Source organism: Erinaceus europaeus, chromosome 2 (assembly GCF_950295315.1).
Source record: "Erinaceus europaeus chromosome 2, mEriEur2.1, whole genome shotgun sequence".
In the NCBI taxonomy this organism is placed as follows: Eukaryota; Metazoa; Chordata; class Mammalia; order Eulipotyphla; family Erinaceidae; genus Erinaceus; species Erinaceus europaeus.
The window spans coordinates 7,152,182-7,175,282 of record NC_080163.1 but is presented as its reverse complement, the minus strand read 5'-3'; the positions used below and the strand labels follow the sequence as shown (position 1 = coordinate 7,175,282).

The following is a 23,101-nucleotide window of genomic DNA, read 5'->3' as shown; positions in this document are numbered from 1 at the left end:
CTGGTCTGTCGTATGCTTTACATTGGTTTGTTCTAGCCCTCCCCCGCCAAAAGAATTGGATGAGTCCTATTAATTTCGCGGGCCTGCTTGGCCCCGCCCCAAGAAACCCCGAGAGAGGGTTCCTGAGTCCGAGAGTTCCAGAGTTCCTGAGTTCGAGAGTGCGAGAGTTTCAGAGGGTTTCCCAGTGCCAGAGTTCCTGAGTTCCAGAGTTGGAGAGTTCCGGAGTTACAGAGTAAGAGAGAGTTCCAGTGTGCCAGAGTTTTCAGAGGGTTCCCGAGTACGAGAGTTCAAGAGTTCCAGAGTTGGGGAGTTCGAGAGTTTGAGAGTAAGAGAGGGTGTTTGTGCCGCCGCAAAGAGACAGCAGAGTTCTGTTTGGTGATTAGTTTGTCTTAGTTTGTGAATCGTTGTTCCTGAATAAAGAAATACAGCTTCCCTGCCCAGCCGTTGACTCCGCGTCTCTGTTCACCACCACGAAGCTAGACCCGCCCGGCAAGAGCCTCCAAAATTTTAACAACACTGGTCCTCGGCTTCCTGGAGTGCTGACAGCCCAGTAATTTTTAAAGATTTTATTTATTTATTAACGAGAAAGATATGAAGAGAGAGAAAAAGAACCAGACATCACTCTGGTACATGCGCTGCTGATGATTGAACTCAGAGGACCTCATGCTTGAGAGTCCAATGCTTTCTCCACTGCGCCATCTCCCGGACCACAGACAGCCCAGTGTTTATTGTATTTATTGATGACAGAGCAGAGAGAGAGCAAGAGCCGCAGAGCAGCTTTCTGGCACAGGCAGTCCAGGATCTGCTTAGAGTTTTCCCTTCTCATCTTGTTTCTCAGCTTCTGCCTGAGAGTGAGATCATCCCAGCTTCCTCCTTCTGTTTCTGACTTATCCCACTTAACATGCTATCTTCGAGCCCCATCCAGGATGGGGTAAAGAAGGGGTATTCCCCATGAGCCTGAGACTGTGGAGCCCCAGGAATAAGTCTCTTGGCATAACCGCTGTGCCGTCTACCCCTGTTCACATTTCTCAGTTTGCCACAGAACAATTCAACTCCCCTCTAGGTCCCTGTGCCATCCTGTTCCAGGACCTGAACCTTCGCCCCTATCCCAGAGTCCTTTACATGGGTGCAATACACCAGACCCAGTCTGAGTTCTGCTTTGTATTTATTCAACTTTCTCTTTTTAATTGGATTCGTTTCATTGAGGGTATTCATTGGGATGCATTGGATCGACCTTCTCGTGGTGCATCCCGTGAGTACCCATTTATTGGGGAAACTGACAATCCTTCCTAGCCGACTGAATCCACATGGATCCCAGTCACTTTCAAAGCCAGCAATAAGCAGACATCAGGCTCAACCTGACGCTGTTGACTGGCTACGGAAGAAGGGCAAACGCTAGAAGAATTGAGGGTACCTTTGATTGAGCTCTAGACCTCTGCCTTGCACATCCAGCTCTTCGTCTCTTGAAGGTCTTCTGGGCCACCCGAATGCTTATCTGTTAACCAGGGAAGGAACTAGAATGTCACTCTGGCGTGTGTGGCACAAATGTGTACAAGTCCTGTGCTCCGCCTGCTGCACCACTTCTGGCCCAACACATGAGAAATGTCAGAGCGTTGAGTCCAGTGAATGTGTCTACTAATGAGAGACGGCGACAACAGCAGCGTTTCATGGCGTATGTGGTACCAGAGACAACTCGGAGCCTCATGCTACAGTTCCAGAGCTTTCTGCTGTGCTCCATCCTTTGTCCTCAGGTTTTGTATTTAAACTATTTATTGAGAGAGAGAGAGACAGACAGACAGACAGACAGAAACTGCACCACCACTCAGCTCTGACCTGGGCAGTGCTGGGGGCTGAGCCTCGGTCATTAGACGTGCTGGTCTTGTGCTCAGCTGCTGCCTTTATTTCCCTTTTTCCCTTCTGCCCTCAGGCAGGGTAGACTGCAGACAAAGATCAAGTGGGGCCTTGGTGTTTCAAGAACAGCAGAGCCTTTGGTGACAGCTCTTCCCCTACGCAGCACCAGGAGTTCTGTGGGGAGAAGCCTGCTGGGCTGGGGTCTGTGGACAGGCGGCGGCCTTAGCTCATGCCTGCCCCACACTCGCAGCATCCATATACCGGGCTAAAGCCCTGGGCGGGCAGCACTGGGTGGGCATCTGTAAGGGAACTGACTTCAGGACACCCACAGAGAACTCATACTGGGGAGTTTGGTTTTTGTTTTTTAATATCTATTTTTTATTACCTTTATTGATTGGGTAGACAGCCAGAAATCGAGAGGGGCATGGGAGTTAGAGACACCTGCAGCCCTGCTTCACCACTCGTGAAGCTTTCCCCCTGCAGGTGGGGACCAGGGGCGGGTTGGGTACAGACGGTGCAATGTCTCGAGCATGGCATCCCATAGGCACTGGGCAGACAGTGTAACTAACCACTGAGCCACCTCCCAGGCCATGTGTTTGTCTTTGTTTTATTTCATTTGGAATAATATCTTCAACGTTATTCCATGTTTCATAATTGGCAGGTTTATAGTTTCTTTTTTTAAATAAATATGTATTTATTTATTCCCTTTTGTTGCCCTTGTTTTTTTTATTGTTGTAGTCATTATTATTATCATCGTTGTTATTGGATAGGACAGAGAGAAATGGAGAGGAGGGGAAGACAAGAGAGGGGGAGAGAAAGACAGACACCTGCAGACCTGCTTCACCGCCTGTGAAGCGACTCCCCTGCAGGTGGGGAGCCGCGGGCTCGAACCGCGATCCTTACACGGATCCTTGCACTTTGCGCCACCTGTGCTTAACCCGCTGTGCTACCGCCCGACTCCCGGTTTATAGTTTCTTCAGGTTAAATGTATGTTATCTTTACTGTTCTTTTATTGGTGGATATCTATAGTTTCTGTAGAGTGGCTATTGCGAACAGTATCACCGGAGTAAACAAAATACCGGAGTGTTTCTCCAGCGACCTGCCTTTGCTCTTGTTTTCTTTTTGAACAAGGGGTCGCTCTATCATACGTTAGTTCTGTTTTCAATTCTTTTTTGTTTATGCCAGGGATTCAGCTTGTTCGATTCCATCACTCCCAGTGAACTTTTCTTTTTCCGTTTATATCAGAGAAACAGGGAGGGACAGAGAGAATAAAAGCACACATCATTCCGCCAGTTGTTGTTGAAGCTTCCCCTGCAACTGCTCTCCACCGGGAGCTCCCTCCTGAAGCCCAGCTTCATTCCCTAAGGGCGTTGCTCGGCAGTGCTCTCCAAGGTGGTGGCATAGTTTGCTCTCCTGCAAGCAGTGCAATGCAATGTTAGTTTTGTTTGTTTGTTTGTCCTCAGATGCTCAACATTTGTTAACTCTTTGTATTTTCATAGCCAAATCTTTAAAATGCTCCACAGCTTACAGAGCTCCTAGGAAATGCCTGCGGGCTCATCCCCGAGTCATGGAAGACGGCTAAGCGTTCACGCTCCTGCTTCTTGGGCAGAATCAGAGAGGCCACGTGAAAGAGGTCACAGCACCAAAACGTCCTTCCGTTGGGTGAGGGGCCAGAACCTGGCCGAGGAGGAGCACGCTATCCACTGAGCCACTTCACCAGCCGCAGCTGCCATGTCCGCCTCAGAGGAAGAGACCCCAGGCGCAGGAGCTTCCCCGTTGCCGCGACTTCCCCACTCACTGCCAGGGCTCAGAGCGAGGCCACTGATCGCAGGGCAAGCACTGCACCAGGGGAGCCATCCAGACACTTCTGCACTGTGTCAACTTCTCTGTTGTTTGAAAGACTGGTTTGTGAGGGAGGGAGGGAGGGGCGGAGGGAGAGGCAGGCCAGGACACTGCGGGTTTTGTCGCCTGGTGGTGCAGGGAATGGAACCTGGGCTCTCAGGCAGACCGGTCCTCCGCTGTAGCTGTCTCCCAGCTTCTGAGCCCGACGGGGTTGTGTGAGGCCTATATGCCCTTTGGATATTAGCCTCATACCTGAAGCAGTTTGCAAAGCATCCCGCCCACTCCACAGGTTGCCATTTGGTTTTCTTAATCTCTTCCCCTGGGGCGTGGAGGAAAACACCTCCAACAGAGGCGGGGGCCTGTGGAAGGACTGATAAAAGCCTGGTCCCGGGAGTCGGGCGGTGGCGCAGCGGGTTAAGCGCAGGTGGCGCAAAGCGCAAGGACCGGCTTAAGGATCCCGGTTCGAGCCCCCGGCTCCCCACCTGCAGGGGAGTCGCTTCCCAGGCGGTGAAGCAGGTCTGCAGGTGTCTGTCTTTCTCTCCCCCCTCTGTCTTCCCCTCCTCTCTCCATTTCTCTCTGTCCTATCCAACAACCAATAAAACTACAACGATAAAACAAGAGCCACAAAAGAGAATAAATAAAGGCTTTTTTTTTTTTTTTTTTTTTTAAAAAAAAGCTTGGTCTGTTCAGGAAGGAAGGCACTGTGGCTGTGGGGGCAGAGTTAGAGCAGGGTGAAACGAGGAACTGGGCTTTAGTCTGCTGGCACTGACCCACCATTCTTAGCAGTCTTTTTGTTTTATTTTTTACCAGAGCACTGCTCAGCTCTGGCTTCTAGTGTGGGGGACTGAACCTGGAACCCGAGAGCCTCAGGCATGAGAGTCTCTTTGCAGAACCATGAAGCCATCCCCCCACCTAGCACCCAGTGATTTTTGGCTTTTCTGGGAGAACCAAAGAGGGGGTCAATAACCTGCCGGACGCAGCGAACTACACTTCCCAGGATGCCACGCGAAGAGCCCGAGTCCCCGGAAGCGGCGCCCATCACTTCCGGTGTCGCCTCCGTGACGTCTTTCTCCGGCGCCCGAGCCGTGCGGCTTGGGGCTGCTGCCCGCGGCACTAGAGACCCGGAGCATCCGGACCGAGTCTGGGCAGAGGGCGGGCGGGTCTCCCGCGCCGCGGTGGGGCCGGCGGGTGGGGCTGCGGCGGCTCCCGCTCCTCACGAGCCCGGTCCTGCCCGCGGAGCCCGCAGCGGCTGCTCAGGTGAGTCCGGCTCTTCTCTGAACGGGGCGGCCGCGGGGGGCGCCCCCCAGCAGGCGGTGAGGGACGGCAGGTAGAGTCCCGCAGCCCCGGGTGTCCGTCTGTCCGCTGAGGGAGGATGGTGGGGTCAGCGGTCAGGCTAGAGCCCGGCCTGAGCTGCGGGCAGTTCCCCGGGGTGGCGGGGCTCCCGGGCGGAGAGCGGCCGGGCCCGCCCGCTAGACAGTCGCCCAGCTGCTCAGCCGCAAGTCCGGAGGGACGCAGGAGACAGACAGACAGACTCGCGGAAGCTTCCCTCTGCGGCGGGGGCTCGAACCCGGGCCCTCTCTCGCCGTCGTGCGAGCGCTCAGCCAGGAGCCCCCGCCGGGCCCCTCAGCTTCCCCCAGCCACTCAGCAGCCAGCGGCGCGGTGACTTTGCCCTCCGCGTGTCCGTGTCCGGAGGGGACAGCTTGCGGGGGTGTCAGCGGGCTCGGGCCCCGCGGGCTACGGGCGGGAGCAGGGGCCGCCACGTGTGTCTCTCTCGGCGGAGCGAACCGGGCGAACCGGGCGGCGTCCAGGGGCCGGAGGTGGCGGGCAGAAGGGCTCCGGGCGCGGCAGACCCAGAGGACGAGTCTCGGCGGAGGGAGTTGGACAGCCGCTTATATACCCTTTAAGCCAGGTGCTGCCGCGCACTGATTGGTTACGGCCCGGCTTAGAAATGGGTGCATCGTGATTGGTTACAAGGTGCGCCAATCAGGTGTGTTCAGGTACATACACGCTGTGAGCCATCAAGGTCCCTGTAAGATGAAGGATGAGGTGGGTTGGCTCGATTCCACGCCCGATCCGGGCCGCCAAGGTGCAAGTGGATAGAAGAGCAGAGCGCAGCGGGTTAAGCTGGGTCCTGGTTCGAGCCCCCGGGCCCCCACCTGCAGGGGAGTCGCTTCACAAGCTGTGAAGCAGGTCTGCAGGTGTCTGTCCCCCCTCCTCTCTCCGTTTCTCTCTGTCCTATCCAATAACAACAACAATAATAACTACAATAGTGGATAAAACAAGGGCAACGAAAAGGGGGGCAAGAAACATACAGTTTGGTTGGCTACATTCCCCTAACGGAAGATTCAACCGATTAGTTACATTTCTAGTCCCCTGGGTCTGCTGAAATGCAGGAACAGCGGAGGCACCTGTCTGTTGTGGAATTGGGGAACGCTTTGTTTCATTAGCACCCAAGCACACAGAGCTTAATTTTTGTATTATCTTTATTTACTTATTGGATGGAAACTACCAGAAATCGAGAGGGAAGGGAGAGAGAGAGACACCTGCAGCCCGGCGTCACCACTTGTGAGGCTTCCCCCCCTGCAGGTGGGGAGCTGGGGCTCGAGCCAGGATCCTTGCACAGATCCTCGCGCTTTGTACTATGTGCGCTTCACCCTGTGTGCCACCGCCCGGCCCCCTACTTTTTAAAAAAATATATCTTTATTTATTTATTAGAGAGACAGCCAGAAATCGGGAAGGAAGGGGGAGATAGGGAGAGAGACACCTGCAGCCCTGCTTCACCACTCACAAAGCTTTCCCCCTGCAGGTAGGGGCTGGGGTTTCGAACCTGCGTCCTTGCACACTGTAACCTGTGCTCAACCAGGTGCACCACCGCCGGGCCCCTTATTATTTTTTTAATCCAGAGCCCTGCTCAGCTCTGGCTGATGGTGGTCCTGGGGACTGAACCTGGGACCTCAGAGACTCAAGCAGGAGAGTCTTTTGCAAAATCATAATGCTGCCTCCCCAGCACCAGTTTCGCTTTTTATTTTTTATTTATTTTTTATCTGTATTTTATTTACTGTATAGAGACAGCCAGAAATTGAAAGGGAAGGGGGTGAGAGACAGAGAGACACCTGCAGCCCTGCTTCACCACTTGCAAAGCATTCCTGCAGGTGGGTACTGGGGGCTCGAACCTGGGTCCTTGTGCAGTGTAACATATGCACTCAACCAGGTGCACCGCCACCCAGCCTCCTTTTTTTTTTTAATGCGAGCCACAGAGAGGCGCACACCAGAGCACCGCTTAGTTCAGGCTTAGGGCCTCGCTGGGGCTTGAGCTCAGAGCGTGCTGATCTGGTCGGCAAGTGACTCACTGTCATAGGCCCTTAACTTCTCTTTTTGACTTCAGTCCGTAGGGTAAAGGAAGTCACTCCAAGTCGGTCGGGTGTTGGTGGAGCCGTGGTCTCATGACTTTATCAGGAGTTACACTTTCAATTCGTTTAAGAAGTTGAGGCATTGGGGCCGGGCGGTGGTGCACCTGGTTGAGTGCACGTGTTACAGTGTGCAAGGACCTGGGTTTGGGCCCCCCGTCCCCACTGCAAGGGAAGGCTTTGCGAGTGGTGGAGCACAGCTGCAGGTGTCTGTCTCTCCCTCTCTGCCTCCTTCCACCCTCTCGATTTCTGGCTGTCTCTATCCAATAAATAAAGGTAATTTAAAAATGTAGTGGCCCAGGAGGTGGCGCAGTGGATAAAGCACTGGACTCTCAAGCACGAGGTCCCGACTTCAGTCCCTGGACTCTCAAGCACGAGGTCCCGAGTTCAGTCCCCAGCAGCACATGTACCAGAGTGATGACTGCTTCTTTCTCTCATCCTATCTTTCTCATTAATAAATAACCAAAATCTTTTTTTAAAAATGTATAAAACAAAAAAGAAGAAGCTGGGGCATCATGCGGAGCGTGGGCTTTAGGCCTGGCGGGTCGTAGCGGAAGACGTTGCAGAGGTGCTGGAGTCTGTTCCGTCGCGGTGGCCATGGCTAAGGCCGCTCTCCTGCCTCAGCACCCGGCCGACCCGCCGGCTCCTTTAGACCCCTAGCACCTGAGGTGCAGAGGGCTCCAGGGCCGAGAGAGGTGCGGTTGAGAGGTGCGTGCTGGGAGCGTGCTGCCGACAGCTCCAAGGCTGCGTCCGCGTGGCACAGGATGGCCGACTGACCGACTGACAGGAGAGCGTCTGTGACCCCACTGATGTCACGGGGCACAGTGAGCAGGGGCCGAGGAGAGAGGCCCTGGAGGAGCCTGGCCCAGAGATCTCTCCAGGTTGGGAGGCGGGTGATGACGCAGGCCTGGGAGTCTTCTACCTGTGAACTGGCTGTCCCCGTCACCACAGGGCTGTGTGGCCTTCCAGGCCATGTCCGTGGCCTCGTCCCGGGAGGAGTGGAGCTCCTGGAGGAGACGCAGAGACTCCTGTCCCGATACGTGATGCCGGACAGCTTTGCCCTTGTGGCCTCGCTGGGTAAGTCCCCAGTTGTCCACCGGGATGTGACCGATTGCTGCAAAATTAGGGACTTGCTGTAACTTAAGTAGTTCCTGGGCCAGAGAGATAGCGCCCCAGGCAGGGCGCATGCACGGGGGGAACCTTGAGTGCCGTGGTGTCTCTGTTCTGTTTCCTCCTCATCCCCTCATCTCTCCCCCCCCACCATGTGTATCTGTCTGTTGGAATAAAAAAGTGACCCAGAGTGAGACTGCATGGTGGTCAGGTGAAAATCCCACGGCTTCTGCAGCCCCAGAGGCGCCAGGGCCGAGCTGAGCAGTGTTGGGGGGATGCAGACCACGTGATGAGCCAGTTACGGCCAGAGAAGCTGCCAGTGCTGCAGGGCAGGGCTGGGCGCCTCGCATCTCGGCCTCGTGGTCCGCCGGCTGGGGTCCTGATCGTGGGGTGTTGGTATCTTCTAATTCTGCCTTTAAAAACCCCTTCTGTTTCATTTGGTTTAAACCCCCCTGCAATTTACATAACACTGTATTCTATTTACATAACCTCTGTTAACAAGCACCACCCTCCCTCCAGGGCATTGGTGGTTCAGTGGTAGAATTCTCGCCTGCTCCACCCCCTCTCCTTGTCACACCCTGATATTCACCAGTCACTTTTCTCTCCACCCTCTCTGCTTCGCATCCTGTTCCCACCCTACTGGGCTAGTATATTTATAAGGACAAGATTGTTTGTAGTAGTTAGTTTAGCTTAGCTTGGTATAGATTGCGCTGCGTCCTGCATGAATAAAGTGATACTGCATACAGCTCAACCATGAGTCCCTTGTCATGTTACCCGCCTGTGAAGCCAGCCCATCGAAAACAACATATGGCGCTACAACGTGGGACTGGACCTGCGCAACTCCCAGATAAGTGAAGACTTTGCCTACCTATGCACTATGGTCTTCTCTTCTGCTTACGAAGAGGTTTGCCAAAGCCTCTACTGTTTCATCATGAGACAGTGACTCTGTCTCTGGAACATTTTGCTCTGGGCCACACTTTGTTTCCCTGACCAGGAACTTTGGTTTCTTGTGACCCTAATCATAGAGCTTGGGAGATGCACGGAGATTTCTCCTTGGACTTTCTGGATTCCCTCTCCCATGTTTCCTGAGGAAAAGGACTACATTTTGCTCCAGGCCACAATTTGGTTCTTTATGACCGTGATCGTAGACCTTGGGGTATGCATGGGGATTTCCCCTGGGACTTTCTGGACTTCTTCTCCCGCTGAGAAGCACTACTCCAGTTTGAGGAGCGTTCTCCAGTACCGTGGCAGTCCCCAAGAATGGAGACACGTGGTTAGTTCTACTCTCCTGATTGGATTCTTCGATGGGAAGACGCTTTTAAAAGTAGATGCCTGAAGCAATCCAGCAGGAACAGTTAGAAGCACCCCAAATGGAATTTTGAAGAGCTTTTTGGACTAGGACGCCCTCTGGGGACTCTTGATGCTACATGGTGAGATCTGTTTCGTAAGAGAGTGATTTGAATGACTGAATTTTTGTTTGACATTGACTTAAAAAAAAAAAAAAGCTGGACACAGCCATGATTTCTAGAGACATCCAGAAACAATCCAAAAAATTGTTTTTTCCCTCCTTTGATTTCTTTTTTACGTCTTGGCATAAATCTGAAATGTTTAATCCTGAAACGGCATGAGTTATGGGTGGGGCAGATAATGGAATGATTATGTTAATTATTCTCATGCCTGAGGCTTTTAACTGTGATTCTTCTGTTTACCTTTCCACATTTTATTGAGTTTAAACTGTTTAAACAAACCTTAAAATCATACTAGAAAGGACTTCCAATTATAATGGAGTTATCAATTATAGTAAACTTCTATTCTGCTACAAATTTTGTTTGACAAGTAAGTGAATTTCAGCTGTCAAGTCTTCACATGAAAAAGCATCTACTCAAATGGAATTCCCGGAAATCCATTTGGACCCCTGTTCTCTGACATGGCCCACAAGATGGAATGACTACAACACACCCCCGGAAACCAATGATGTGACCTGGAACGACCTGAAGAAACAGATTCACAGACTCCAAAGATCACTCTCTACAGAAAAGCAGAATTCTGGTGGCCGACATTCCCCATCGAGACAGACGTGCAGCGTTTCATCCCTTGGCATTTTCTTCCATGGCCATCTACTTTGGACTGACACCTCCATCAGACTTACTGGTACACGCTGCTGTGTTTCTCAAAGACTAACTTCAGCCAATTGCCTTGAGACTTTATAGACCATGTCCCCTCGCCTGCAGGCTCTGTCCCCAGAAGCAGAAAACTCCTCCTCCTTATTAGGTTATGCCCACAGAGGCAGGAAATGCCCTTTGAGGCAAGAGATGCCCCCAGAGGCATGAAGCGTTCCCAGAGGCAAGAAATGCCCTTTCGCCTGCTAGGCCTTGCCCTTTGAGGCAAGAAATGTTCCCCTTGGCATCACACTGGTTATTGCTGCTCGCCTGTTTTGTTTTCCATGTCTTATGCCAGTTCTTTTGAAAACGCCTGTATGATATAGGTTTCTGTTCACCCCACAATCCTGATACTATGGCCATTAGTTAAAAAGAAAGGGGGAATTGTTGGTATCTTCTAATTCTGCTTTTAAAAACCCCTTCTGTTTCATTTGATTTAATCCCCCCTGCTATTTACATAACACTGTATTCTATTTACATAACCTCTGTTAACAAGCACCACCCTCCCTCCAGGGCATTGGTGGTTCAGTGGTAGAATTCTTGCCTGCTCCGCCCCCTCTCCTTGTCACACCCTGATTTTCACCAGTCACTTTTCTCTCCACCCTCTCTGCATCGCATCCTGTTCCCATCCTACTGGGCTAGTATATTTATAAGGACAAGATTGTTTGTAGTTTTTAGTTTAGCCTAGCTTGGTACAGATTGCGCTGCGTCCTGCATGAATAAAGAGATACTGCGTACAGCTCAGCCATGAGTCCCTGGTCGTCTGTTACCCGCCCGTGAAGCCAGCCCGGCGAAAACAACAGTGGGGGCTCCTCATGTGGCATTCACGTGCACGCACACACGTGCGCACACCGGTGTCATTCAGGGGTGTCTCCGGGGCCTCACTGCTCCAGGCCGACTTTCAGCAGCAAGGGAGAGATGGAAACAGAGCGAGAGAGAGCCCAGCTTCCCCCAGGGTGGTGGAAGCCAGTCTTGAACCCACTTGTGCATGGTCACAGCTCCTTAAACAGAAAATCGCCTCGGGGCCAGAACCTCATCCGGCAGCTGAGAGTGTGCCTGACTCACACCACAGAGACCCTGGGCTCCCTGGGTTCGAGCTCCAGCACCACCTAGGAGCATCCTGCGTGGCCCCCAGGGCGGCACGCTTGCTAGACTGGTGCCGTGGTGTCCCTCCTCTCCAAAACAGAGGAGGAAATTGGCCAGCAAGACTGCACAGTTGTGGCGTCATCCACACACGGGGCCCTGGACTAGAAACTCACCATGTTGCCCCCTGAGACCCTCACCTGCCCCGGGAAATGACTGGGGCAAAGTTGATCTCAGTTTCAGGGACCAGGATTCAGACTTCTTGGTGTGTTGTTCTTACTGTTGTGGCCAGACCTTCAGGACTCCAAGCTGACTTCTTCAGATAGAAAGAGACAGGCAGTGGTGCAGGAGGTGGCACAGTGGATAGGGCATCGGACTCTCAATCGTGAGGTCCTGAGTTCAGTCCCCAGCAGCACGTGTAAAGATAGAAAGAGACAGACAGTGGGAGAAAGGGAAAGACATTCAGCACCCAGCTTCCACTGCTGCCCTGGGCGGGGGGGGGGGGGGGGGGGGAGGGGGCAGGCCTAAACCCCGGCCACACGCCTGGCAGACAGAGCAGGCCCGTTCTTCAGGCGAGCCACAGTGCTAGCCCAGGACCGTGGTGCTTGCTTAAAGGTGACTCAGTTCTTACCAGGGAGTGTGAGCGGAATGGAGAGGGACCTTTGGTGGCTTTGTGTTACATGCTGCAGGGGAGTGAACCCGGGGCCAACATGCACATGGTGCCACCAGATCTCCCTGTGTGTGTGTGTGTGTGTGTGTGTGTGTGTGTGTGTGAGAGAGAGAGAGAGAGAGAGAGAGAGAGAGCTGGGCGGCTGGCAGAGAGGGGGAGCAGAACATCACTTGGAGCTCGCGTGGCTGGGTGTTGGCCACAGAACTTTCTACTTCAGAGCTGAGCGTTTCTCCCCGGCATGTGCGTGTGCCGCCCGACCCCAAGCGGGAGAGCAGAAAGTGCCGGGAGGGAGGGAGGAAGGGAGGGAGGCAGCAGGGCAGGGTTCTCCCTGGACTTGCAAAGGCGCTGCCCGGCTTGCGTGTGGTGGCGGGGTAGATGTGTAGCGGGACGATCTGGCCACTGAGCGAGCTCCCGGCCTGTGCTCGTGGGCACTGCTCTGAATGCCAGGTGCGGGCGGCTGCATCCCGCGCTCCACACGCAGGCGCTGCTCACCCTGACCAGCCTGCGTGTCGCCGGTCCTAGCTGGAGCCAGCTGGGGGCAGCATGCACTCCCCTGCTCACCTGCTCGTGCACCTCACCTGCTTACTTGCTCACGCACCTCATTCACCTCACGCACCTGCTCACGCATTTCACGCACTCCTGTCTGCGCAGCTGAGCTTCTCACCACTTGTTAAACTACGGGCACCATCTCCTCACTGGCTGCTGACCGGGGCTTCCCTCCGAGGCTCGTCAGGCTGGGCCTTTCTGCTTCGTCGTGTTGCCCCTCCGGGGTTACCTCTGGGGCGCAGTGCCAGCACTATAAATCCACTGCAGCCGGTGGCCAGATTTTCCATTTTATTGGACAGGACAGAGAGAAATCAAGAGAGGAGGGAGGAGATAGGGAGCGAGAAAGACAGGCATCTGCAGCCCTGCTTCACCGCTTGTGAAGCTCCCCTCCTGCAGGTGGAGAACGGGGGGCTTGAACCGGGATCTTGGCGCGGGTCCTCGCGCTTCACACTCTGTGCGCTTAAGCCAGCGTTCCACCGCCCGGCCCCTAGGCTGGCCTTGCTGCTGACCGAAGATGATGCCAGAGACATCTGGGCAGGGCAGACAGCAGCGTGCCCTCCCTTTTTGTCTCACTCTGTCTGAGTGAGGGGGAGGCCGCCTGTGCACGTGCCCCAGCTCCACAAAGAAGGGCAGGCCGGCGCCTCGTCTCTGCCGGGAGCCGCAAAGGAACGGCCTATCCTGTGCCAGGGGCACTGCGTGCGTGTGCGTGTGCGTGTGCGTATGGAGCTGGGGCCTTGTGTGTGATTTCACCACTCCCAGGCTGTTATTATTATTATTATTATTATTATTATACTGGTTAGAGACAGGGAAACTGAGAGGGCAGGGGAGGGAGACAGACACCTGCAGCCCTGCTTCACCACCAGTGAAGTTTTCCCAACCCCCCCTCCCCGCCCCCCGCAGGTAGAGTCTGGGGACTTGAACCCTGCTCTTTGCACATCATAACGTGTGTATTCACAGGGCCAGGCGGTGGCGCACCTGGTTGAGTGCACATATTACAGTGCACAAGGACCCGGGTTCAAGTCCCTGGTCCTCACCTGCAGGGGGGGCGCTTCACAAGTGGTGCTGCAGGGCTGCGGGCGTCTCTCTGTCTCTGTCTCCCCCTTCCCTCTAGATTTCTGGCTGTCTCTATCCCTAAATAAAGATACTAAAAGTAAATTTAAAAAATTTGTATTCAGCCAGGTGCACCACCGCCTGGCTTTGCTGCGTAGATAAAGGGAGCGAGAGCTTGAACCAGATCCTTGGTGCCGACACTCAGACCCAGGCTGCGTGCATGGCTAGGCAGGGGCCCTGCCTGCTGAGCCGTCGCCAGGCTCTACTGAATTCCCCAGAGAGAGGCGCCGTTTCCCCAGTCCCCCCTGGCAGAGGCTGGTACAAGAGCCTGGCTTCCCGGAGGTAGGCTGACTGCAGCCTGTAGGGGAGGCCACCCATGCCACCCCTCCCCCCACCACGCACACACCCAGAGCCCCCAGCCGGCCTCTCCCCGGGGTCAGCTTTCGCTCAGCAGGATCAGCGACTCCTCACACGGCCTTTGAGTCCTAGAATAGAAGCTGTGACGCCCGGCCGGGTGACTGGAAGGTCAGCGCCTGGTGAGCAGCGCCAACACCTGCTCCTGCCGGGCTCCCGCAGGGCAGCTGGGGCTGGGCAGACTCCGCGTGCGGCGCTGCGGGCAGTGCTGTGGCCTCTGTGTGCCGGCTCTGCCCTTGCCCTCCAGCTGGCGTTTCCTGGGGCCTGACTGCAGAAAGTGCGCCCCTCGGCGGCGGGCCTGTGTGTCTTGTCACTGCTGGGGCGCTGCTGCACCACAGGCCACTCTGATTTCTTTTTAATCTTTACTTATTTGAAAGAGACAGCCAGAAATTGAGAGGAAGGGGGAGACAGAGAGACACCTGCAGCACTGCTTCCCCACTTGTGAAGCTTTCCCTTGCAGGTGGCGACTGGGGACTCAAACCGGGCTCCTTGCGCACTATAACATGTGTGCTCAACCAGGTGTGCCACCACCCGGCCCCTTCTTTTCTTTTTTTAAGATTTTATTCATTCACGAAGAATGACAGGTGGAGAGAGAGAGAACCAGGCATTACTCTGGTCCATGTGTTGCCGGGGGTTGAACTCAGTCAGGACCTCGTGCTTGAGAGTCCAGGGCTTTATCCACCGCACCACCTCCCGGACCGCTGTCTTTTTTATTTGATAGCAAGAGAAATAGGGGAGTGATGTCTGGTTCTCCTATCTTTCTCATTAATGTATATAGATCTGTGCTTGTTAAAGAGAGGGGGAAACCAAGAGACATGTATAGCACTGCCCCACCACTCATGAAAATTTGCCCCTGGGAGTCGGGCAGTGGCGCAAAGCGCAAGGACCGGCTTAAGGATCCTGGTTCGAGCCCTCAGCTCCCCACCTGCAGGTGGGTCACTCCACAGGCGGTGAAGCAGGTCTGCAGGTGTCTGTCTGTCTCATTTCTCTCTGTCCTATCTAACAATGATGACATCAATAACAATAATAACTACAACAACAATGAAAAACAACAAGGGCAACAAAAAGGGAAAATAAATAAATAAATATTTAAAAAATGTGCCCCTGCCGGTGAGGGCCTGGGGCTTGAACTCAGGTTCTCTCACATGGACACGTGTGTGCTCGGCTGGGTGTGCCGCCCTCCTCCCCCTCCTCTTAGCAGAACATTGTTCAGCTCTGGCTTATGATGGTGGTGTGGGGGATTGAACCTGGGACTTTGGAGCCTCAGGCATGCAAGTCTGCAGGACCACTGTGCTGTCCACCCACCTCTTGTGTATTTGTTTTATTATTATAAATAATTTTTTTTCTTTTTTTGTGGTTTGGGAGATTGGGACTTTGGAGCCTCAGGCATGAGAGGCTCTTTGCCTAACCATTATGTTATCTATCCCTCACCCATAAGTCTGTTTTCCTTTAAAGCAAATACTTACTTTATCGTGTGCATGTGTGTGTGTGTTAGAGAGAGAGACACAGAGACGGGCGAGCACCAGCCTGAGGCTTTGCCGTAGGTGAAGCAGGATTCCTGGCTTGCAGGTGGGAGATGCCAGCTGGGAATGCCCCTGCTCACAGCACCGTGTTCCATTGCTGGCTCAGGGAGGATGAGGGAACCCGAGCGTCACTCTACTAACACGCGTGATGCCAGGAACTAGGGGCCTCGAGCTTGTAAGTCCAGAATCGCACCTTTACACCAACTGCCAGGCGGCATGTCTATTCACTGGACCGACTGAGGCCTCACATGTGGGACTTCATTGCTCTACTTAAAAATGCTCTCAGAGGGTCCGGGAGGGGCATCGTGGATAAAGCCCTGGACTCTCAAGCAGGAGGTCCCGAGTTCAATCCCCGGCAGCACACGGACCAGAGTGAAGTCTGGTTTTTTCTTTCTCTCTCTCTCTCTCTCTCTTCACCATGAATTTATAAATAAAATCATCATGAATATAAATAAAATATCTTAAATAATTTTGGGGGCCGGCAGTGGCACACCTGGTCAAGTGCACATAGTGTTATGCACAAGGACCTGGGTTCTAGCCTTCGCTCCCCACCTGTAGCGGGGGCACTTCATGAAAGCAAAGAGGAGTGTGAAGCTCTTCTTGCAAAGAGTGTGTGTGTGTGTGTGTGTGTGTGTGTGTGTAAGGGAGGGAGGGCGAGGCGGTCTTGCACTGCTCAGCTGTGGCCGATGGCGGTGTTGGGGACTCAGCTGGGACGTGTGGTGCCTGAGAAGTAGAAGTATTTGTGCAGACGCGGCATGGCGTCTCCCCACCTCCCTTGGCACAGTCTCCAACACACAGTCCTCATGTTCGCGGCAGTCTCTCCCCGGCTGCTCCTCAGATACCCACGTGGGCTTCACCGGTGTCTTTCTTCCAGGGAGCTGGCGTGGGGCAGGCAGGACGCCTCCCTCTCCCTCTCGGAGGCCCGCCGTCCAGCCACGTGGAGGGAGAGCCTTTCACGGGACTGCGGGGCCGCCGGCGCACCTGGGCGGGAGACCCTCGGCTTCCCGGGAGGAGAGATCGGGCCTGCCGGCCGCTTCCAGAAGCAGAGCCCCGCAGGCCTGGGCGGCACCGGGACGACCGGCGAGAACTGACGCTTCTCGGCTGCGCTCCGGGTCCGGGTCCTCAACGGCCGGCTGGGCCGGAGAAGCAGAAACAGAAGCCCCCCCCACCCCCCAGGCGAGGCGGGACGGGACGGACGGTTGGGCCGCAAGGCAGAAGCCGGTCCGTGCGGCAAGTCCTCCCGCAGCAGAGGCCACGGCCGCAAAGACCCGCAGTGCCGCGCCGGGGAGACGCCGTACACGGTGCGGCCAGCGCGCAGGTCCTTCGGCCACAGTTGCAGCCCCGTCGTGCACCGGCGGGTCCAGGGCACGAGGCATCGTGAGCGCGGCCATGCCACCCGCCGGGGGCGCCTCTGCTGGGGCTCTGCAGTCGCTGGCTGCCTGAGCTGGGGCGTCCGCAGGTGCTGGGCAGAAGTGGTAACATCTGGAGACGCCTTCCACTCCGCCACTCCAGCGGTGTGTGCCCTCCGCCCTGGTAACCTTAGTGCTGGCACGGCACAGGCAGGGCCCCCAGGGCTGCCGAGAGGCCGGGTGCACGTGGACGTGGACGTGGACTGCACTGCACTCCGGCTTTGCTGAGGGAGAGGTAGGCTCACCCTCCAGAAGTGGGGGCAAGGGGTGCCGTGACCAGAACCGCGGATACGGCTTCCCACAGAGGTGGCAAATAGAGTTGTGGTGGACGACATTTCGTTCATATCTTTACTGACGCTTGCTCTGTGAAGTGAGCTGCACATTTGTAAGAATGTATTGGGCTAGGGGCCAGGTGGAGGCCACACCTCACGGTGCACAAGGACCCAGGTTCAAGCCTCCGGTCCCCATCTGCAGGGGGAAAGCTTTGTGAGTGGTGAAGCAGGGCTGCAGGTGTGTGTCTCTCTCCCTCTCTATCACCTTCTCCCCTCTTAGTCTCTGGCTGTCTATCCAATAAAAAATACAGATAGTACAACAACGGTGAACAACGAGGGCAACAAAAATGGGGGAGAATGGCCTCCAGGATAAGTGGATTCGTAGTGCAGGCACCGAGCCCCAGCAGTAATCCTGGAGGCAAAAAAAAAAAAAAAAAAAGATAAGAGATGATAAAAACACCAGAGTGTATTGGGCTCTCTCATCCCCATAGTCGAGGTGATGAAGTTGGGTTCCTGTGCCCCGTGCCGGCCTTCCCCACACTCCACAGTAATGGCACACTAATGGGCTGTTGGCCTCCCGAGGAGTGGGGGCTGGCCTTGCTGTCCTGAGACGATCCGTCTTGTCGCACGCACCTGCACTCTGTTCACTTGTGTCTTGAGGACCAGTCCGTTATTCGGATAAGCTCTCCTTGTTTCTTCGCCCACCCGGCTGGTGGTCGCCCTTCGGCTGCTTTGCACTTTGGCGCTGTCGGCAAGTCCAGCCGCCACCGCGGGCGCCCTGTGCCACCACGTGCCACGGCCTGCTGGCCGCTCACCTGCTCCAGGACGTGCGTGCTGTGCCCGGGCTTTGGCGGCTGTGACTTCGGCTGCGGTGCTTGCCTCTCCGGTGACTTTGTATAAATACGCCTTTTTATTTATTTATTTACTTATTTATTAGAAAGGTTCAAATATTTGCTGTGAGAGAGAATGACAGATGGATCAGTTTAGGAGGACTCTGCTCAGCTCGGGCTGAGGAGGCGCTGGAGACTGAACCCATGCTGGCCTAGCAGGTAGCTGAGTGGGTAAAGTGTTTGACTCTCAGGCGTGAGGTCCTGAGTTCAGTCCCTGCAGTCACATGTACCAGAGTAATGTTCTGATCCTCTCCCTCTTTCTCTCTTTCATATTAATATATAAATATAAAGAGAGAAAGAGATAGAGATTGAACTTATGGCTTTGAGGACTCAGGCATGTAACGACTAAGCTCTAGCAGGCTGAGCTGTCTCTTCAATCTGGACATTACATTGTAAATAGCTTTAAAAAAAGTATCCTGGGAGTCGGGCGGTAGCACAGCGGGTTAAGCGCACGAGGCACAAAGCTCAGGGACCGGCGTAAGGATCCCAGTTCGAGCCCCCGGCTCCCCACCTGCAGGGGAGTCGCTTCCCAGGCGGTGAAGCAGGTCTGCAGGTGTCTGTCTTTCTCTCCCCCTCTCTGTCTTCCCCTCCCCTCTCCCCTCTCCATTTCTCTCTGCCCTATCCGACAACAACAATAAGACAACAAGGGCAACAAATGAATAAATATATATTTTTTAAATGTGTTCTGTTGCTATCAGGGTTATCACTGGGGCTCGGTGCCTGCACGGCAAATCCACTACTTTGGCGGCCGCTATTTTCTTTGTTTCTTATTTTATAGGACAGAGAGATGGGGTGGTGGTGGTAGAGAGACAGAGACATCTGCAGTACCCGCTTCACTACTCATGAAGCTTCCCAGCCTGAAGGCTCAAACCCAGGTCGTTGGTAGTGTGTGCTTGGCCAGGCGCACCACCGTCCGGCCCCCGCACGGCCTTTTGGTGCGGTTTTGTTTAGCTGAGAGAACCAGAGCGTCGCTCTGGGGCGTGCACTGCAGGGGATCGCGGCCTGGACCTCGTGTTTGAGGGCCCGTTGCAGTTTCCACTGTGCCGCGTCCCAGCTTGCTGGATGTTAGTCTGGTGTCATTTAGACTCGAACCCGGAGCTGAGCTGTGGCCGAGTACTCTGGTTTGCTAAGAATCCGGCTTCCTGAGTCCTGGTGCCATCTTGCAGCCCCGCCGGGGTAACAGTTGCTGCCGTTCTGTCTCTGGGTCAGCACACGGGGCCGTCAGAGTTGGGGCTTCAGCCTTTCAGAGTGAACAGTGTTCAGTCTCTGGTCCCTTAGTGACATAGTGCCAGCTTTCCTTTCTTCACGGGCGTCACTGGGGCTCCACTGCTCCGGGCTGACTTCTACAGATGGTACCAGGGGTCCTCCCGGGCACCGACAGGCAGGTCGATGCCCAGCCAGACATGTGCCAAAGCGGCCGCTCTGCAAGCTCAGCTGTTTGTTCTGCCTGATGCGCATCCTTTTATCATTTAAAAACAGAGACTTTTATTTTATTTTAATGAGTGAGAAAGAGAAAGAGAGCGCCAAAAAGTAAAACCAGAGTCCTGCTCAGCTCTGGCTGATGGTGGTGCTGGGGATTGAACCTGGGACCTCAGAGCCTTTATGTATGTATGTATGTATGTATGTATCTATGAGATAGATAGGAGGAGAGAGAGAACCAGACATCACTCTGGCACATGTGCTGCCAGGGACCAAACTTGGGTCATGTTGGAGAGAACAACACTTAATCCATTGTGCCAACCTCCCTTTGTCATCTTTCAGTGGGATCTTTTGTAGAGCAAAAGGTTTTTTTTTGTCCAGGTTCAAGTGAGCCAAGTCTTTCTTTTTATGCCTTTTATTTTTGGTGTTGGAATTACAGTTTTTGCCAAGGCTAGTCCAGTGGCTTTCCTGTGAGGGCTCCTGCTTTGCCAGGCACACGCCCCAGGCCTGAGTCACACACACACACACACACACACACACACACACACACACACACACTGGCATAGGCGGTGGCTGAGATTGACTCAGAAGTCTACCACTGCCCCACCTTGTGGGCTTTGGCTTTGAATCCCATTTTCTGTCCTGGGAAAGCGCTTGCGGAAGACGCATCTGCATCACCTGGTCAACCCGCCGTGTCTGCTAGCAGGTGGTGAGCGCCCTCTCCTGTGCCTTGCCCGGGACCCGCACGCTAGCCACTGTTGTGGGTGGTTTCTCACTGCGTTTACTGAGGTCCCCACTGTGTGGTCACAGGGGTGTCTGTCATCATATTTATGATAGTCTGTCAACTGACATTCACATAGTAAATCAACCTTCCACTTTGCCATCCGGTCATCATGTATAACCCTTGCGTGTGCTGCCAGATCAGAGTGTGTGTACGTGAGTGTGTGTGTGGGGGGTATGTGTGTACTTAGTGTGTTTGCATCTAAGGTGCTGAGAGAAAGGAGTGTGTGGATTCCCAGCTTTTTCTTGTTTTACTAGAGCACTGCTCACCTCTGGTTTATGGTAGATTTCTTTGTGATATCTCTTAATTTTTTTTTCACTTGCTCAAAAGTGCTTCATTGTCTTATTTAGGTCTCTGGCTCTGCACTTGTGCCCTGTGTCCTGCCGACTCTTTGCTTTTCGGTAAGCAAAGCTGGCATTCTCCTGCTCTGACACACAGCACACGTGGACTCGCAGGTCATGTTGCAAAAGGCTCAACAGACTCTCATGCTTGAGACCCCAAGGCCCCAGGTTCAATCCCAGTGACCACCGCCAAGCCAGAGCTGAAAAGTGCTCTGGTTTAACTTCTTTCATTTTGTTTTTATTACGGCCAATATGGAAAGTGAGCTCTATGTCAGACAGGTCGACAGACAGACAGAGGAAGCAGAGCACCATTCTGTTACATGCAAGGATCTGAGACATGTAAGTCTTACCAGTTAAGCTACTAAACCAGCCTCACTGTTCCGGTGAGACTGCGCTTCCTATAAAATGCCTCGTTGCAGGGCAGGTGGTGGCACACCTAGTTGAGCACACATGTCACCATGCCCAAGGACCCAGGTTCAAGCCCCCAGTCCCCACTCACAGGGGAGAGTTACTTGAGTGGTTAAACAGTGCTGCGGGTGCCTCTCCTTCTCTCCCTGTCTTCCTCTAACCTCTCCATTTCTTTCTGTCTCTATGCGATGAATCAGTATAAATAAATAAAAATGAAAGCCCTTTCTCTCTACTTCTAGAGATTTCTGCTGCTGTATCCCAGTGCAGCAGCATGTGGGGTCCGGGTGTCAGACATCACTCGGCATTAATCATAGACGCTGCAAAGTGATCGTCACGATAAACCGATTAACCATCATTGACAGTTATTTATTTATTGAATCGAGATTGCACTTGAGAGGGAAGAAGGAAATGCGGAAGGAGAGGGACCAGGCGGCGGTGCACCTGGTTGAGCACACACGTTACACTATGCAAGGACCCGGGTTCGAGCCCCGCTCTCCACCTGCAGGGGGAAAGCTTTGCGAGTGGTGAAGCAGGGCTGTGGGTGTCTCTCTGTCTCTCTCCCTAGCTCCCCCTTCCCTCTTGACTTCTGCCTGTCTTTGTTCAGTAAATAAAGATAAAACAAAGAGGAGGGGGAGAGACACCTGCAGTACTGTTCCATCTCTTGTGAATCTTCCCCCTGCGAGTGGGCCCCGAGGCTTGAACCCGAGACCTTGTGCAGTGTAGCATGGGTGCTCTACTGGCTGCACCACCACCCGGCCCCACCCATCTGCACAGCTTTCACATTGACAGTGTCACGGGCAGACAAGATACCATCACGGTCAAAATACTTCTTTCTCCCTCTTCTAATTTATTTATTGGCTAGAGGCAGAAATCGAGAGGGGAGACAGACTACTTCACCCCTCGTGAAGCTCCCCGCTGCAGGTGGGGCCGGGGCCTTGAACCCGGGGCCTCCGCACTGAGGTGAGCGCTCGGCAGCCGCCCGCGCCCGCGCCCTGTCCTCCTCCCCTCCTGACTGACTGCCGTGTGTGACCGAGCAGGGGCAGCAGCGGATCTGCTTCGGGAACCCGCTTCCGGCCGCGGGTCGTGCGGCAACGGGCCCCAAATGTCCGTGAGAGAGGCCTGGCCCCCGTAGCCCGTATCCAGCCCAGGACCCCACTGCCCGGCGCCCCCACGGCGGGGCCCGGATGCCCCCGGCACTGACCTCGCTCCGGGGTGACAGCGTGGGAGCGAAGCTGCCCAGGGGGCTGTGCGGCTCCGGGGCGGCCGGTGACAGCGTGGGAACCAGGTTACCCAGGGGGCTGTGCGGCTCCGGGCGGCCGGTGACAGCGTGGGAACCAGGTTACCCAGGGGGCTGTGCGGCTCCGGGGCGGCCGGTGACAGCGTGGGAACCAGGTTACCCAGGGGGCTGTGCGGCTCCGGGGCGGCCGGCCGGTGACAGCGTGGGAACCAGGTTACCCAGGGGGCTGTGCGGCTCCGGGGCGGCCGGTGACAGCGTGGGAACCAGGTTACCCAGGGGGCTGTGCGGCTCCGGGGCGGCTGGTGACAGCGTGGGAACCAGGTTACCCAGGGGGCTGTGCGGCTCCGGGGCGGCCGGTGACAGCGTGGGAACCAGGTTACCCAGGGGGCTGTGCGGCTCCGGGGCGGCCGGCCGGTGACAGCGTGGGAACCAGGTTACCCAGGGGGCTGTGCGGCTCCGGGGCGGCCGGCCGGTGACAGCGTGGGAACCAGGTTACCCAGGGGGCTGTGCGGCTCCGGGGCGGCTGGTGACAGCGTGGGAACCAGGTTACCCAGGGGGCTGTGCGGCTCCGGGGCGGCCGGCCGGTGACAGCGTGGGAACCAGGTTACCCAGGGGGCTGTGCGGCTCCGGGGCGGCCGGCCAGTGACAGCGTGGGAACCAGGTTACCCAGGGGGCTGTGCGGCTCCGGG

At 55.0% G+C, this 23,101-nt stretch overlaps 1 protein-coding gene across 1 annotated transcript; it reads left to right on the top strand.

The window, feature by feature from the left end:
* Positions 1–4,691: 4,691 nt before the first annotated feature.
* Positions 4,692–18,894, top strand: LOC132532628 (collagen alpha-1(I) chain-like). Its single transcript, XM_060170953.1, has 3 exons — positions 4,692–4,950; positions 8,052–8,177; positions 16,530–18,894. Exons 1-3 carry the CDS (start codon positions 4,692–4,694, stop codon positions 17,096–17,098), a joined length of 954 nt encoding a protein of 317 aa, XP_060026936.1. The 3' UTR covers positions 17,099–18,894.
* Positions 18,895–23,101: the final 4,207 nt, after the last annotated feature.